Source organism: Falco biarmicus, chromosome 4, assembly GCF_023638135.1.
Source record: "Falco biarmicus isolate bFalBia1 chromosome 4, bFalBia1.pri, whole genome shotgun sequence".
Taxonomy (NCBI): domain Eukaryota; kingdom Metazoa; phylum Chordata; class Aves; order Falconiformes; family Falconidae; genus Falco; species Falco biarmicus.
Window position 1 is genome coordinate 73,603,667 of NC_079291.1, and position 13,747 is coordinate 73,617,413.

A 13,747-nucleotide genomic window follows, 5' to 3' on the forward strand; every position below is an offset into this window, starting at 1 on the left:
GCAAATGAAATGGGTTCACACACCATGCTCCTTGGATATTCAGTAATTTTTCTGGTGGTTTGAAGGGCTGAAATAATGCTGCAGAGGGCCAGACAAATTCTAAAACTGTTGCAAGGAAGGAGGCAGGACCATGTGGCTGAAAACCAGCATAGTGGTGAGATTGTGGTAGCTAGCAGTCAAGTTGGCTTAAGCTGCTGAGAGAAACAGTATCCTTGGGTAATTTTTATGACTGCCTTGAATGTTCTGTAATGAACTGACAAGGTATGTGTCATGGGCTCTGTTTTTCAAAATAACTTACAGTTCAGGCTGTGCCCATCAGAGCGCACCATCTTGGCAGAGAGCTTTAGCTTTTCAAGTCCTTGAAGATTTCAGAAGGGATTTGAAAGTACATGGTCTTGTATTTCTTCCACACTAAGGAAAAAGATGGGCTGTGCCTCTCATTAAAACACATAATTTCGTTCCATGGGATGTTTAAATGTCATCTTAGGTGTGGGAAATAGCACAGGAACTGACAGACAAGCCAGTTAACTTCTTTATTTAATTTTAACATATAAAAATTCTTCCCCTTTTAGCGGTGGGGTTTTTTCAGATGAAAATGTCTGGTATCGAGCCTTAGACTCTGTGCAAAATCTGTTGTGAACTTTCAAGTGGGATGAGTATATGCAGAGTAATACTGACTCCTTAGCTGAGACCAGATAAGGTGGTAGCTACTTTCAAGCAGCCATAGGCTTGGGATGACTTGACCCACAGCCTTACTCACCCAAGCACATTGTAATAAAAATGCCTTGTCCCCTGAAGCTAATTGCTTCATCTTTTACCTACCAGCCTTATGGGGACATTATTTTCAAGAGCATATGGTGGTTTAATTTTCATTTGATTTATTTGAACTACTTGAACATTCCTACAACTTCTCTGAAAGTCCAAGGGAAGAGAGAACAGATCTCCATTCTGTATGTATATTATCTTCAGGATAATACTAAATCTTTGTTCTCATTTTGCTTTGTGAGAAAAGCCAGGTTTCCAGCAGAACTCTTGAGTCTTTGTGACGGAAACCTTCCTTCCTTCAGACAGCATTTTCTGGATAAGCTAATCTGGCCCTTCATGGTCTTCTAAGTCTGCCCATGGAGAGAATTATTTGATGGCAGAGAGTTCACTTTGTTTTTTTAACTTTACTTTTAGAGGCTGAATGCGATCATTCATGGTCAAACCACTGCTTCCAGCAGGGTAGAAGAATATGTGAAAAATGTAGCAGAATGCTTTTGAGTACAGTTATCTGGCTGAATGGGGGAGTACCTTTTACAGAGAGAGAAGCTGAACACTTACAGGAAGCCAAGAGCAGAATAATTACAAAGCTGTTTGCTCTTTAAACCAGTCTCAAAACCAACAGCTGTGAAGTCTCAGGGGAAGAAGCTGCCTTCCCCTCAAATTCTTGAAGAGCCTGATGAGCTTTCAGACAACGTTCCGGGGGAGAATTCTACTTTGGAAACTCTAATGCAGGAGTCCAGTCTTTCCACCTGTGCTCATTCCCCTGGTGAAGCTGGGGATGGGGATGTGGCTGTGGTGGAGGAGGTCAGACTTGAAGACCCTAAGGTAAGATCACATGTCTTAATATTTTCTTGTTGGTACAGTTGTTTGAGCTAAGCTATATGTTTACACAGCAAGGCTTTAAACTCTAGTTTTTGTGTTCATTTATGGGATTGGTTTGCTTTTTTTAAATTTAATTTCAAAATACATTCATATTTTGGCTGCATTGTAGTTCTAAGTGAAAATTATTCCAGGCAATAGGCAGGTAGATCTTCAAATTATAGTTCTGGGTTAGTTTCCTGGTGCTCTCCACATTCCCTGTGTTGACTTAATACATGTCATCACTTAATGTCTGTCTGTGCACCCAAGTGCTGCGTATCATCTGGTCTGCCTCCCTGCCTGTGAAGGGGAGGTAAAAGATAATTCTTGACTGACTAGTTTGTTACAAATAAACACATCAAAACTCTGAATTCCTCAGATGCTACTGTGTGAGGAACCAACATCAGGCTGAAGACATTGAATAGTTAATGTAAAATTTTTGTTTTGTTCATACTGTGCACTAGAAGACATGTGGCCAAAAGAAGGAAAAGCGTTCCAAAGCTACAGCAGTGGAGAGATCTCATGAAACGTACAGGCTACTGAAGCGCCGCAATCTCATTGTGGAAGCTGTTCGAAACCTCCGGCTAATTGAAAGCTTGTTCACGTGAGTCAGTCTGAAAACAGTGTGGTGGGGCCTGATGCATTTTGGTAGCAGAAGCACTACTTGAGTGAGCAGTCTGTGTGCTCATTCCGTTGTTGGCTTTTCTTGTCCCTGATGGCACTATACCCTATAATGTTGGAGAGGATGGCATACAGAAGGTGTGGAGGGTTGCAGTTCTACTGAATCTTGACAATCAGTCAGCTGTTTGGAAGTATCTGCAGAGAACTGTTAATTACACAAGTGAATTTTATACAGTATGTGTCCCATAAATAGAGACCAGAGAACTTTTTTTTTTTTCTCTCTGCAGTAGGCCACAGTGCTTGGGGCCACATAGTAAGATACAACACTTCCCTGCTTGAGGATTCTTTCATATGCATAAGTTTCATTTCTGCATGGTTTCAAAAGTTGTTCGTGTGTTATTCCGTCATGGACTGTAGAGACTCATGACTTCATGTCAGTCAGTCATCATTGGTCACTAGGATTCTAGCAGAGTCCTGGAAGTTCACTTTTCTTTGCGCTTTTATGTGTAATGGTTATATGTCTTCTCCTGACTTGCCTTGTCTGGACTAAAGACACTTCCCTGAACGTTGTGATGCCTTTCAGCCTTTTAAGATTCGCCTCCAAAGAGAAACTGAAATTTTGGTGCTCTTCTGGAGTCCCAGCTTCCAAATTGGCAGGACTCTGTTGTCACAAATAGAATTGCACCATCCGTCTTCTGTATCAGCACATAAGATCCGGGCATTTCAATACACACAGGGCTGCCTGCTATTGGAATTTAGTAAGAAATCATGGCCTTATTCTCCCCTGGGTGTGAGAATTTTGAAACCTGCTGTCACCTGGTTCAGTTGCATAGTGGTGTAAAATTAGAGCCTCGTCTTCTGGCACCAGCCTCATCGCTGATTGACCAGGTCATATCCAAGTGCAGGCTCAGAAGGTATTTCAGGTCTCTGCTGTTCCCTTCAGTGCCACCAGTGGGTAGCTCACAGGTTCCCTCGGCACTGGTGAAAGTTCTGCCCCTCCCCAATCGCTGCCAAGAAAACCTGCTGTCACTCCAATAATTTTAGTTACCAGGATGTGGTAGTCTTTTGAAAAAGTTGAAGTCCGCATTCCCGTAATACCCTTCCATATCTTTTTCAGAATTGAGTCTCTGGGATTGAAAGAGTCAGAAGTAGGCCCTGAGGCATTTGTGACAGAGTGCATGAAAACAGGCATTAGGAGAATAGGGTGTGAGCACGCTCCTGCAGACTGCCACAAGGGAAGAAGTGAGCTGGCTTCAAGTGATGGGATATCTGTATCTGTACTGTGAATGTGTGTGTCGTTTCTGAGCTTAGAATGCCACTAAACAATTTCTGCCCTGAGCTGAACTCACAAGTGGAAATATAAACTGTATATGTGTAATCACAACTTAAAAAAGCTGTAGGTTACCCTGACCTTAGGAAGGCTGGATTTGGAACTGCACTATAACCACACACAGAGAAATCAGGCATTGAGAATTTGCTGTTATCAGAACAGCAGTCCTCACCTAAAAAGGAAAAGCTTGATTACAAAGAAAATACAGCTGAAATGTAAAGCTAAGTTACTGGTTGTCTACAGCAAAAGGGAAAATGAGCAGTAATTGCTAGAAGCAGGGGAATACCTATTTACCCTACATCCTCTTAACAAACTTCTTAGGCAGTTTGGAGCATTGCTGGACTTAAAATGCAAGGTATATTTTGCATCTTTTAGACTTCAGAAGATGGTCATGGATCAAGAGAAGCAAGAAGGTGTCTCCACTAAATGCTGCAAAAAGTCTATCATACGACTGGTACAGAAGCTTGCGCGAGAAGGACTCCTCAGACTCTATCGTACTACAGTCATTCAAGATGGCATAAGTAAAAAGGTGACTTTACAAACCCTGGCAGCAGAAGCAGCTTTTCTCACAACTTTCTAATCTATGAGAAGGTTTTGCACCTTTTTACTGAAATACATGGATGACTTCATTTTTTGTAGCAGAACCCACAGTCAAGCTGCCTAGAAGCTGCATGTCCCAAACTAAGCTACTGTGAAAACCAGATTAGTGCTTTTAATTATTGTGCTGCAGATAATTGTGAGGCGAAGGAATAGTCTAGAGATCAAAGTCTCTGAATCTCTCTTCTGAGAGGTTCAGCTGCTTATCGGTTATGCAACGCATGGTTCTCTCTCTGCACTGTCAGGCTGCAACACAATTCTGTTTAATCCCCTTTGGAAAGCCAGGAGTATATGAGAAATCATAAGTTAGCTTCTGAGTTGAAATTTGTAGAACATGATCTGTTTTTTCCAAAAACAAAAATCCATTGTTATTGAGGTTTATGAAAATAGCATGTTTGTAGTTGTAAAGCTGAGACTTCTTATTGTAACTGTAGTGTGAAGTGCTCACAAGCGGGGAGAAAATCTACTGAAAATTGGCTGCTGCACAATTACTGTAGAGCATATGTGAAATCTTACTAATCTGAATTTTGTGTGTACTTTAAACAACAATATGTATTCATAGCCTTATGAGCTATGGCTTTTCATTTATCCCTTTCAGCCTGATACTTGTAAGTTGAAGTGCTTGTTCCCCAAATGTTTCAGATTTTAAAAACCAAAAAAATGTGATGTTTGTAGAAATTATCTGAACTGTCTATTGTTACAGAGACCATACAGTCTGGCCTCCTGCTTGAAACAAATTAGCAATGGGAGTTTTTCATCTGAAAGTGTTAATATTCTGTGATGTACTAAACCTTCATAGGATCAGTCCATTGTGGCTACTGTTAACTGTCTGTGAATCACTGATAATTTATGCACCTGATTAAGAGCCAGTGTCTTATAAATACCTTTTCTTTGTTTTCTGCTGCTCTGAACAGGTAGAGTTTGTTGTGCACCCTTCAGTGAGTCCTAATGATTCCCTGGTAAAAAGTGCCATCGAGCAGGTGCGTTTCCGAATCTCCAATTCAAGCACCGCAAACAGGCAAGTTGCAGCGGCGGTTTGGATGGCTTGTGGGAAACTTGGCTTTTCTAGTACGTGCAAAAAATATGCAGAGGAAATAAACACAAAGTAAGCAAAAGAAAAGAAAAATCTTTTCTTTAGCAACAGAGAAATGGAAGCACAAAGATGAAGGAAGAGGCTGAATATCTCCTGAAGTCAGGAAAGAGGAGGAATTGAACTCTGCTTAATTTTTACCAAAGTTCTGTGTGGTTTTAATACAGGATTAAAGTTCCCCAGGCACCGACATCCCAGGACCACACTGAGGAAGAGAATGCAGGGCAAGAGGCAGCTCCTGATTGCGGAGAAACGCAAGAAAGCTCATGTAAAGCTGATAATAATAGTCGGGCAAGAAAAACTGATGAAAAAATGGGCGTAACACAGCTAAAAAACTATCACCCTGTTACAGGTACAGCTGCCTTTGGCTTTTTTGTCACCTTTCACTTTCTCATTCATTGTTAATGATCACTTCAGATGAGTGGGATTTTCTTTTACAGAGGAAAAATTGGGTTTACATTAAAGCATTCTCACAATCCAACATTTACTTGGCTGCTTTTTCTTTTTCTTTACAATTGTGAACTGGAGTATTTGTATGCACTACTACCTTTTACCTATTTCTAAGTTAATATTTGTAACTTAGATTTACTTTCAGCTGCCTATCTTTCTTTCTGCTTTTCTTCACATCAGTTTTGCAGAGGTAGCTGTTTCTCCTGTTCTGACCCTCCTTTTATTTCTGTTTGGTACTTAATCTTCCCTCACAGTTCCAGGACTTGGGCGTTCTCTTGGCTTTCTTCCTAAAATGCCCCGTTTAAGAATGGTCCACATGTTCCTCTGGTACTTGATTTATGGACACCCTTTAAATGGAACACAGCAAAAAGGAGGTAGTGATGGTGAGAAAAAGGGCAGCAAACAAGGGCTGGATGCAAATGCAGCTGTACTTGAAGCGCAGCCGGATGGGACCTTGGAAATTATCACAACTGTGGTGAATCCCGAAATCTCTGCACAGGAGACTGAAGTAGAGTTGTCTAATCAAACAGGTGAGAAGTGGCACACCCTGACTTTCCTACAGACTTTGCCATGGTTCAACCTGAAAAAAAAGTAAAAGTCCACTTCAAAAAAGACTGAAAAATCAGCGGTTCAGATGATTTCCAGATTTCTAGGCTATGAACTGCCAAATGTGTTCTGCTTGAACACTCGCTGTAAAACTATTAGTGTAGCTATTAGGTTTGTGCTCTCTGAATCTAAGCCAGTCTTCTCGCTCCTAGTATATGTGGATGATGTGTCATGGATGCGCTATGTCCCTCCTCTGCCAGTTCACAGAGAGTTTGGATTTGGATGGGCTCTTGTTAGTGACATTCTTCTCTGCTTGCCTCTCTCACTTTTTGTCCAGATAGTGCAAGTCAGCTACAAGGTATGGTGCTTTTTTGGTTTACATTTGTTTTACTTTAAAGTCTGATGATATCAACTGTAGCTATAAGCAGTAAAAACGTCCTTTTAGTCTGTTCAAACAAAACGTGCTATTGGAGAGTAGACACTTTAGTTCTTGAGAGTCTTTTACAGAAAAGTTAGTTGCTTTTACAGCCACAATGAAAAAAATGTATAGCCCTGTAACACTGCAAATTCTTAAGCTAATATTTTGCAAAGAGCTTTTTATAATCTGAATGAATCTTCTGCCTCGTTGATTAACAAGAATAATGTTTAAGCATTTTACAAAAGCAGTAGCATTTGCTTAGAAAATATTACAGTGGACAGTTCTGGTAGCAAAGCTTAAGACTTTAAAGGCTAGTTATATTTTGCATTTTGATGAACTTCTAAAATAATTCTAGGTGGATGGTCTGGAAGATTTTTTAAATGATCCACTAAAAAAGCACACTCTGATCAGATTTCTTCCAAGGTCAGTCCGACAGCAGCTCCTCTACAAAAGGTAAGCAGATGAGTCAAAGTAAATGGTTTTAGGAAGGAAACAACAGTGGTTGACTGTTTTCTAAGTTATTTCCTGCTTGTGTCAAAGAGAACTTTGTTACTTAAGACAAGGATCATCAGTCTTCTAAGGATAGTGTGCCAAATTGTTTTTTTTCTCTCCCAAATAGAAGGTAATAAGAAACTAATAAACAATATTCATGCATGCTGTCAGGCAGTGTTTGAGAGCTGGGAGGTTCTGTCCTTCATAACTCATCAGCAGGATGTTACTACCGTATAGAACACACTCCTGACTGCTGCTGAATTCAGAATTTAATAGAGTCTAAATGTTGCTGTCCTTCATAAATCTTTCAGAAGATGCCACATTTCCCAGTTCTGCCTCTCACACTTACCATTCAGTTTCTACTCATGCTCTCAGTGGCACACCTGCCCCTGTTTGCCATTCTTCATCTAGGAGATTTTAAAATTGAGATTGGACTGAAGACGGGAAGGGAGAGCAACAGTAAAGTGATTTGAATACGCGGAATCCACAGCACCACGTTAGTTTCCCCAGGGAAGTCATTGCTAACTGTATGGATTTGGATGGTTGGAGGCTTATACAATATTTTGCAAACCTGCAGATGTGTTGCTGGTGAGCAAGTAGTGCTGAACACTCTCAGGTGTCAAGACCTGTGGTTAGTTCGGGTTTGCAGTTCCTAACCTATTAGTTGCTACACCTTAGTAACAGGGAAACTGGATTTATGGTTATTTTCGGAAATCTGCGGGCTCCATCTCATAGTTTTATGCAAAACAGTATGACATGTAACCAAGCTGTCTCTTTGCCCTTTCTGCCCGCCACAAAGCACTACGACTTCTAACAGCCAAATTGGCTGCAGTATTTCTAAGCTGGTCAAATAATCTTTCAGAGCCCCAAAGAAAGCTCCTGCCAAAATATAATTCTCGTTTAGCTGCACAGAAAAACTTTGGTCTTAGTGAAGTTAAATGTGGGCAAAACTAAGTTTTTAGAAACTCTTTCTAAGAAACTAGGGCTTGCAGCAGTTTCCAGCAACTTCTAGATTTTTGCCATTTAAGTAGATGCGCAGCATGGGAAATGTTGCATTTCCTGCTCTGCCAAAGCTATAAACAACCAAAAGCAGTTTCTTGGCACAGTAATTCTAAAAAAACTTAACTATAAAGATTGTTGCCCAGTTCTTCGTATGTACACATGTGAAGGCTTATTAGCCCATATTTAGCAGTCATGTTTTCTTAATCATGTTTTCTTTTCATTACACAAAATTGTCTGCGGATCTGCTGGTGTTCAGACCTTGTTTAATTCGTTTTTACATATGGTATTTCTGGCTAATTTTGTTCTTTGATTGCAAAATTTTAGTTAGTATTTGGCTAAAACACTGTTTGTGATTTGAGGAAAGGAAATTTTGAGCTTTGGGTTATTATATGTTTTCCATAGGCTGATAATTCAAACAAAAGTACCACTTAAGAAATTCTGAAACTCATTATCTCAAAAAAGCAGTGGTTTCCTGAAAACATGGCATTGCTGCATGAAAATGGCATGGTTTCTGTTATCATTTTTACTGTATTCATGAGTGCTAATTGTAATACTCCTCATGTTGCTGCAGGAGATACATCTTTTCAGTGGTAGAAAACCTTCAAAGATTATGTTATATGGGACTGATACAGTTTGGCCCAACAGAGAAGTTTCAAGACAAAGACCAGGTAATTTTAAAAAAAAAAAAAATTTGCTGTTATTTTTCATGGGTTTTGTCCAGTGAAATAAATGCAAGATTCGGTGTTTGTAATTTCCTTTAATAATTAAATACTGATGTTTTAGATGTGTATGCAGACCTCCAGATCCAAGTGACATATTGCAAACTGTACAGATAATTTTTACCCCTTTCTCTGGAAAGATTCTACTCAAATGTGTAATGCTGAACGCTGCACACAGTAGTGATCTAGGAGGTTCCAGGCCGGCAGCACTTTATGAAAAATGAGCATGTCACATTCTTTTCTATCAAGGCGTCAGGCATTGGATGTGTGGCACAGATCAGAGTAAAATAATGACATTTGTACACATCTTGTAAACAGAGAGCATGTGCAATGGAGAAAGCAGTCCCAACATACACTTTATGAGGGTAAGAAAGATAGTAAGGCTCCAACACACATCTATTCAAATGCTGAATGAGAATTTGTAGTCAATAGTTGCTCTCTGTGGAAACTTGGAACATCCTGTGCACAAGGGGAAAAAGAAACTGTTCTAAATCTAGAAACGAAACTTCTGGATCGCTGGCAAGGGAAGTTTGGGAATACGGCACTGTAGGGTGGGGATGGGTGTGTCTGCTAGCAGCATACTGGCTCAAAGCAGTGGAGTCTGAGAAGATGCTAAGCAGTCCTAAACTAGATTAACTTGTGTGTCCTGTAAATTAGGCAGTTTCAATGACTTTTCCCTACCAGCCTGAAATACACTGTATTTGACAGGTCTTTGTGTATATGAAGAGAAATGCTGTGATTGTTGATACCACTATCTGTGACCCCCACTATAACCTGGCGCAGAGTAGCCGCCCGTTTGAGAGACGCCTGTATGTTCTGAATACCCTGCAGGATGTGGAAAACTTCTGGTTTGATCTGCAGTGTGTCTGCCTTAACACACCACTGGGTAGGGTATAACTGTACCTTATCATCACCTTCACTGTTCTGTCTGTGTCATTTTATGAAATTATGGTCCACTTGAAATTTTCAGAGCAGTTTTCATGGAAAAGCATTGCTGTCCTGTTAGAAGTAGCAAATTTGATAATAGCCCTGTTAGATTTTAATCCAGTTGTGAAAAAGTCTTTTTGAAAATGGTTACTAGTATATTTTTGCTGTAGCTCTCTACTAGTTTGAACAGAGATCCCTTTTCCTTAGCAAGATGTTGCTAAACCTTGTAATAGCCCAAGTAAGATGAGATGTGGAAGTCAAGAGAGTTTAGGCACCCCCGTTTTTTGGTGTTTATTTTTGTGCTTGGTCCTTTTACATTTTAAATAGGTTATACAGATACAAAAAGTATACCTTATTAAAAAAATAAAATTAAAAAAAAAGAACTGGAGGAAACCCTAGACAACACTATTCTGTATTTCTGCAGTTTAGTCAGCAAGGTAAAAGGATCTATTTGTAATTTTGTATTTCTTTTGTATGGAAGCAGCTATGTGCAAAAGGCTCCTTACACATTTGTCAAGTGGTAGCGAATCACAAGTCTGTGATCGTTGCAGCTTTCGTAGGCTGGTCAGAACATTACTCCTAGCCCCCAAAATATGGTAATGATACTTTTTCACCAGTTTGCGTGTTTGTGGAAGCTTTGTTGTGTTCCAGTTAAGTATTTTCCATGTTGAGCCTTGAGGGGAAAATTGCTCAGTGCTAGATTTAAATTTATACTGAGCCTCTCTCTAGATCAGATACTTGCCTGAGATCTGGGCCTGCCCTGTTGCCTTTGTAACATGGGCAGCCAAAAAGCAGTAGTAAGCCAGAAACTGGGGATTTTACTACCTTTGAGTTTTGTTACTATAAAGCCATCACATGACTCCTCTGCTACATCCTAAATGTATCTCCAACATGAAGGGGTCAGACATGCAAAACATTCACACTGTTTCAAACTGAGCTGCAAACTGAACTGAAGACACGTTCACAACCTGCCACAGTGTTTCTTGAGGACTGTTGCCACATTTGAGTATCTGAAAGTATGTGATCTGTGCCTAGATCACTGAACTGCTGATTTTTTTTCCCTGTCAAGGGTACCAGCCTTCATTACTTCTGCCCTGAACACAATTTTGGACAAGTTAGTGCCTTCTAGTGTTAGTTAACGAGAACACCATTAGCCTGTGTGAGCAGGTAGCATGTTTTATCCAGAAGTGGTAAAAAGTTAGTACCATTTAGGAGCAGTAGTTTGCTGCAGCAAGGTGGTTTCAAAATGGGTTGAAGTCTTCTTATGCTGATAGTCAAAACCATTTGTATGTTTAGGAGTTGTCCGCTGTCCTCGTTCAAAGAGAAGTAATCTTCAAGGGGAGGAGCCTGCACTAGATGTAGAAATGGAACAAGAGTCAGCAGTGGATAAACACAATCTGGAACGAAAGTGTGCAATGTTGGAATATACCACGTATGTCATCTGCATTCTTGCTTTGTTGCTTGACTAGTGGAGGCAAAGAACTGGTCTGGTTTTGAGGATGTTACTCAATAGCAAAAGCAGTTTAAACTGTAGCATTTCAGTTGGTGTTGTGGGGGTTTTCTGTGTAATTCAGAGGCTGATTAAAAAGACTTGTAGTTATGTATCATGTTTATGAGTAGCTTGCCTACCAAGCAGGTTTTTATGCTACAGGAATGAGAAAAACCTGATTTTGATTTCCTTCCAAAGTAGTACAGATATGTGTTGCAAGAGTCTTGGGGAAGGCAAAGTTTAGAGGGAAGTAGAATTAAGGCAAAGGAAAAATTTAAAAATTCTCTGTTCCTGTGCTTTATATTGTGTTATCTCAAGTATGCTGTAGCTTCAGTAGCTCCCCAGTGTCACACTCTGAATTGTGTTCTGTGGTGCGCTTTGCACATTGTTTCTAATTTAATATGTTAATTTCTAATATGGTGCTGGTGCACACTGGTGAAATCTGGAAGTGATCTCTGGAGAGCTTTAATCTTCTGCCTAATCACAGCCAGAATACTCAAGGATTGTATACCTGTGACAGCCATGTGGAACGCCGGTTATACTTTTCATATCGTGTTGTGCACAGTGATTTAGTTTTGTTTATATTCTGTTCTGTCTTAAGAAACAGTCTGTTTAAAAGTATTTTCAGTAGTTCAGTGTTACACGTAGATGTATCAAGTTATCTTAAAAAAAGATCAATGGAGTTGAGGCAACCTAATTCCATTGATCCTCACTGACAGCAAAAAATTCTGTTCAATCCACTTGTCAGCTTTTGCTATGGTCTCTGTTCCATGGTGATGTATCTTTTAGTTTGGATATACGGTGTCTATTTGCACTTGGGCTGAAGATGACTGCACCCTCTTTAAGGTCAAGAAACAAGTTTTGGATTTAATTGATGGTGTACTGTTAAAATGAAGGAGTTGTCTATTGAAAGCTTGACTGAAATAATTTTTTTCATGGTAGCTTTCAAACAATCTTTCATAAGGCGAAACGGGATTTCAGAAATACTCTTTGCTGTTATTGCTGGACTGTCAGAGCTGTCATATCTACTGCATATACAAAGCTCATTCATAGTTTGGGTTTTGGGGGTTTTTTTGGTGGGGGAGATTTTGGTAAGTATGTTTGTCTCCATGATTTCTTGCAAAGCGTCATATTTATACAGAAGAAAAAAATATTTTTTTCATTCTGCACTGTAACACCACACTAATTATTAATAGTAGCTCATTCATGAAGGATACCAGTTCATCCATTATGTGCTATTCATTATTAGTTTCATCCTCTTTCCAGGGAGAGAATTGCAGTGCATTGCTTTCCTGGCTTGTGTGTGTATTTAAACAAGCTTTAATGTATTTGTTAGAAAACTGGAGAGACCAGTGCTTGACAGGCAGTGTGAAGAAGGGTTATGATTGCCTTTTAGTTCCTGTGCGAGATTTTCCCCACACTTGTCCTGAGAAAGTGTTTCATCTGAGCAGGTATTTTCTCTAGTTCTGTGGTAGGAGTAGTACTGAGAACAGAGTTTAATGTGGCTGTTGGAACTTAGTTAACAATAATGAAGTTGCTGTGGGTATAATCTGTAAACTGAAAGCTCAGTCATGAAATAGCAGGGATTAAAACTTAATGGAAAAGGATTGTTGTCATGGTACTTCTGGAACAGGGTTAAGGGAAGTAGTATCTCTCCTTCTCTTCTTTCCCAGCCCTATCTAAATTGGGCGGGCAAGGAAAGGGTTCTGCACATGGCACACACATCACTTCAGAGCAGCTGAGAAGGCGCTCCCTACAAAATAATTACTGTATATTTTGTTACTCTTTCTCTTAGAGGCAGCCGAGAGGTGGTTGATGATGGAACTATCCCTGGAGATGGGTTAGGAGCTGCAGGTCTGGATTCCAGCTTTTATGGGCATCTAAAACGCAACTGGATCTGGACAAGCTACATCATCAATAAGACTAGGAAGGTGGGTATTTTAAAATTTGTATTCTGTAATGACTTTTCCAAATTTTAGTATTCTTAAGCTTGAGGTACCGATAGCAAAATCTTGCTGCTTGCATGCTTTCTCAGTTGTATCTCAGTAAGGCTTTGCGTCACTGGAAAGAAACTAATGCCAAATGTGGTAAATCTTGGTGCTGGAGTGAGTGAAAGAATTGGATGTGAATTTTGTCTGAACTGAATTTGATACTATATTCAACCAAAGGAGAAATACTTTATTAAGCAAGAAATTTAGATTACTTATTGGTACCTCTTGCCTTTCTGGAACACAGAAGTTTTCAGACAAAAACTGAAACATCCAGAATAAGGAAATACGCACAGGAAAAAAATAAAATAGTTTACTAGGAAGCCAAATACTGGCAAATAAGAATGACCATCCTATTTCTGGCTAACGTCCTGTCTGTGGTTGCCAGTAAAAGATCTGTAGGGAAGGTTGTACAAGCAAGGGAGTTTTATAGTGGTAAGTCCTCAGAATATTCT

General features: G+C 39.8%; 1 protein-coding gene across 2 annotated transcripts in view; it reads left to right on the forward strand.

Moving 5' to 3' along the window:
- GTF3C1 (general transcription factor IIIC subunit 1) overlaps positions 1 to 13,747 on the forward strand; it is a 42,314-nt gene that overhangs the window by 9,360 nt on the left and 19,207 nt on the right. Inside the window, exons 10-21 of one of the 2 annotated variants that reach the window (XM_056335224.1) lie at positions 1,373 to 1,590; positions 2,088 to 2,227; positions 3,950 to 4,103; positions 5,086 to 5,189; positions 5,429 to 5,613; positions 5,966 to 6,241; positions 6,470 to 6,615; positions 7,031 to 7,128; positions 8,741 to 8,837; positions 9,597 to 9,774; positions 11,112 to 11,247; positions 13,100 to 13,235. In XM_056335224.1, coding sequence (XP_056191199.1) covers positions 1,373 to 1,590; positions 2,088 to 2,227; positions 3,950 to 4,103; positions 5,086 to 5,189; positions 5,429 to 5,613; positions 5,966 to 6,241; positions 6,470 to 6,615; positions 7,031 to 7,128; positions 8,741 to 8,837; positions 9,597 to 9,774; positions 11,112 to 11,247; positions 13,100 to 13,235 — 1,868 coding nt within the window. The remainder of the gene's footprint in view (positions 1 to 1,372; positions 1,591 to 2,087; positions 2,228 to 3,949; positions 4,104 to 5,085; positions 5,190 to 5,428; positions 5,614 to 5,965; positions 6,242 to 6,469; positions 6,616 to 7,030; positions 7,129 to 8,740; positions 8,838 to 9,596; positions 9,775 to 11,111; positions 11,248 to 13,099; positions 13,236 to 13,747) is intronic. The other variant, XM_056335225.1, reaches the window with a different exon arrangement.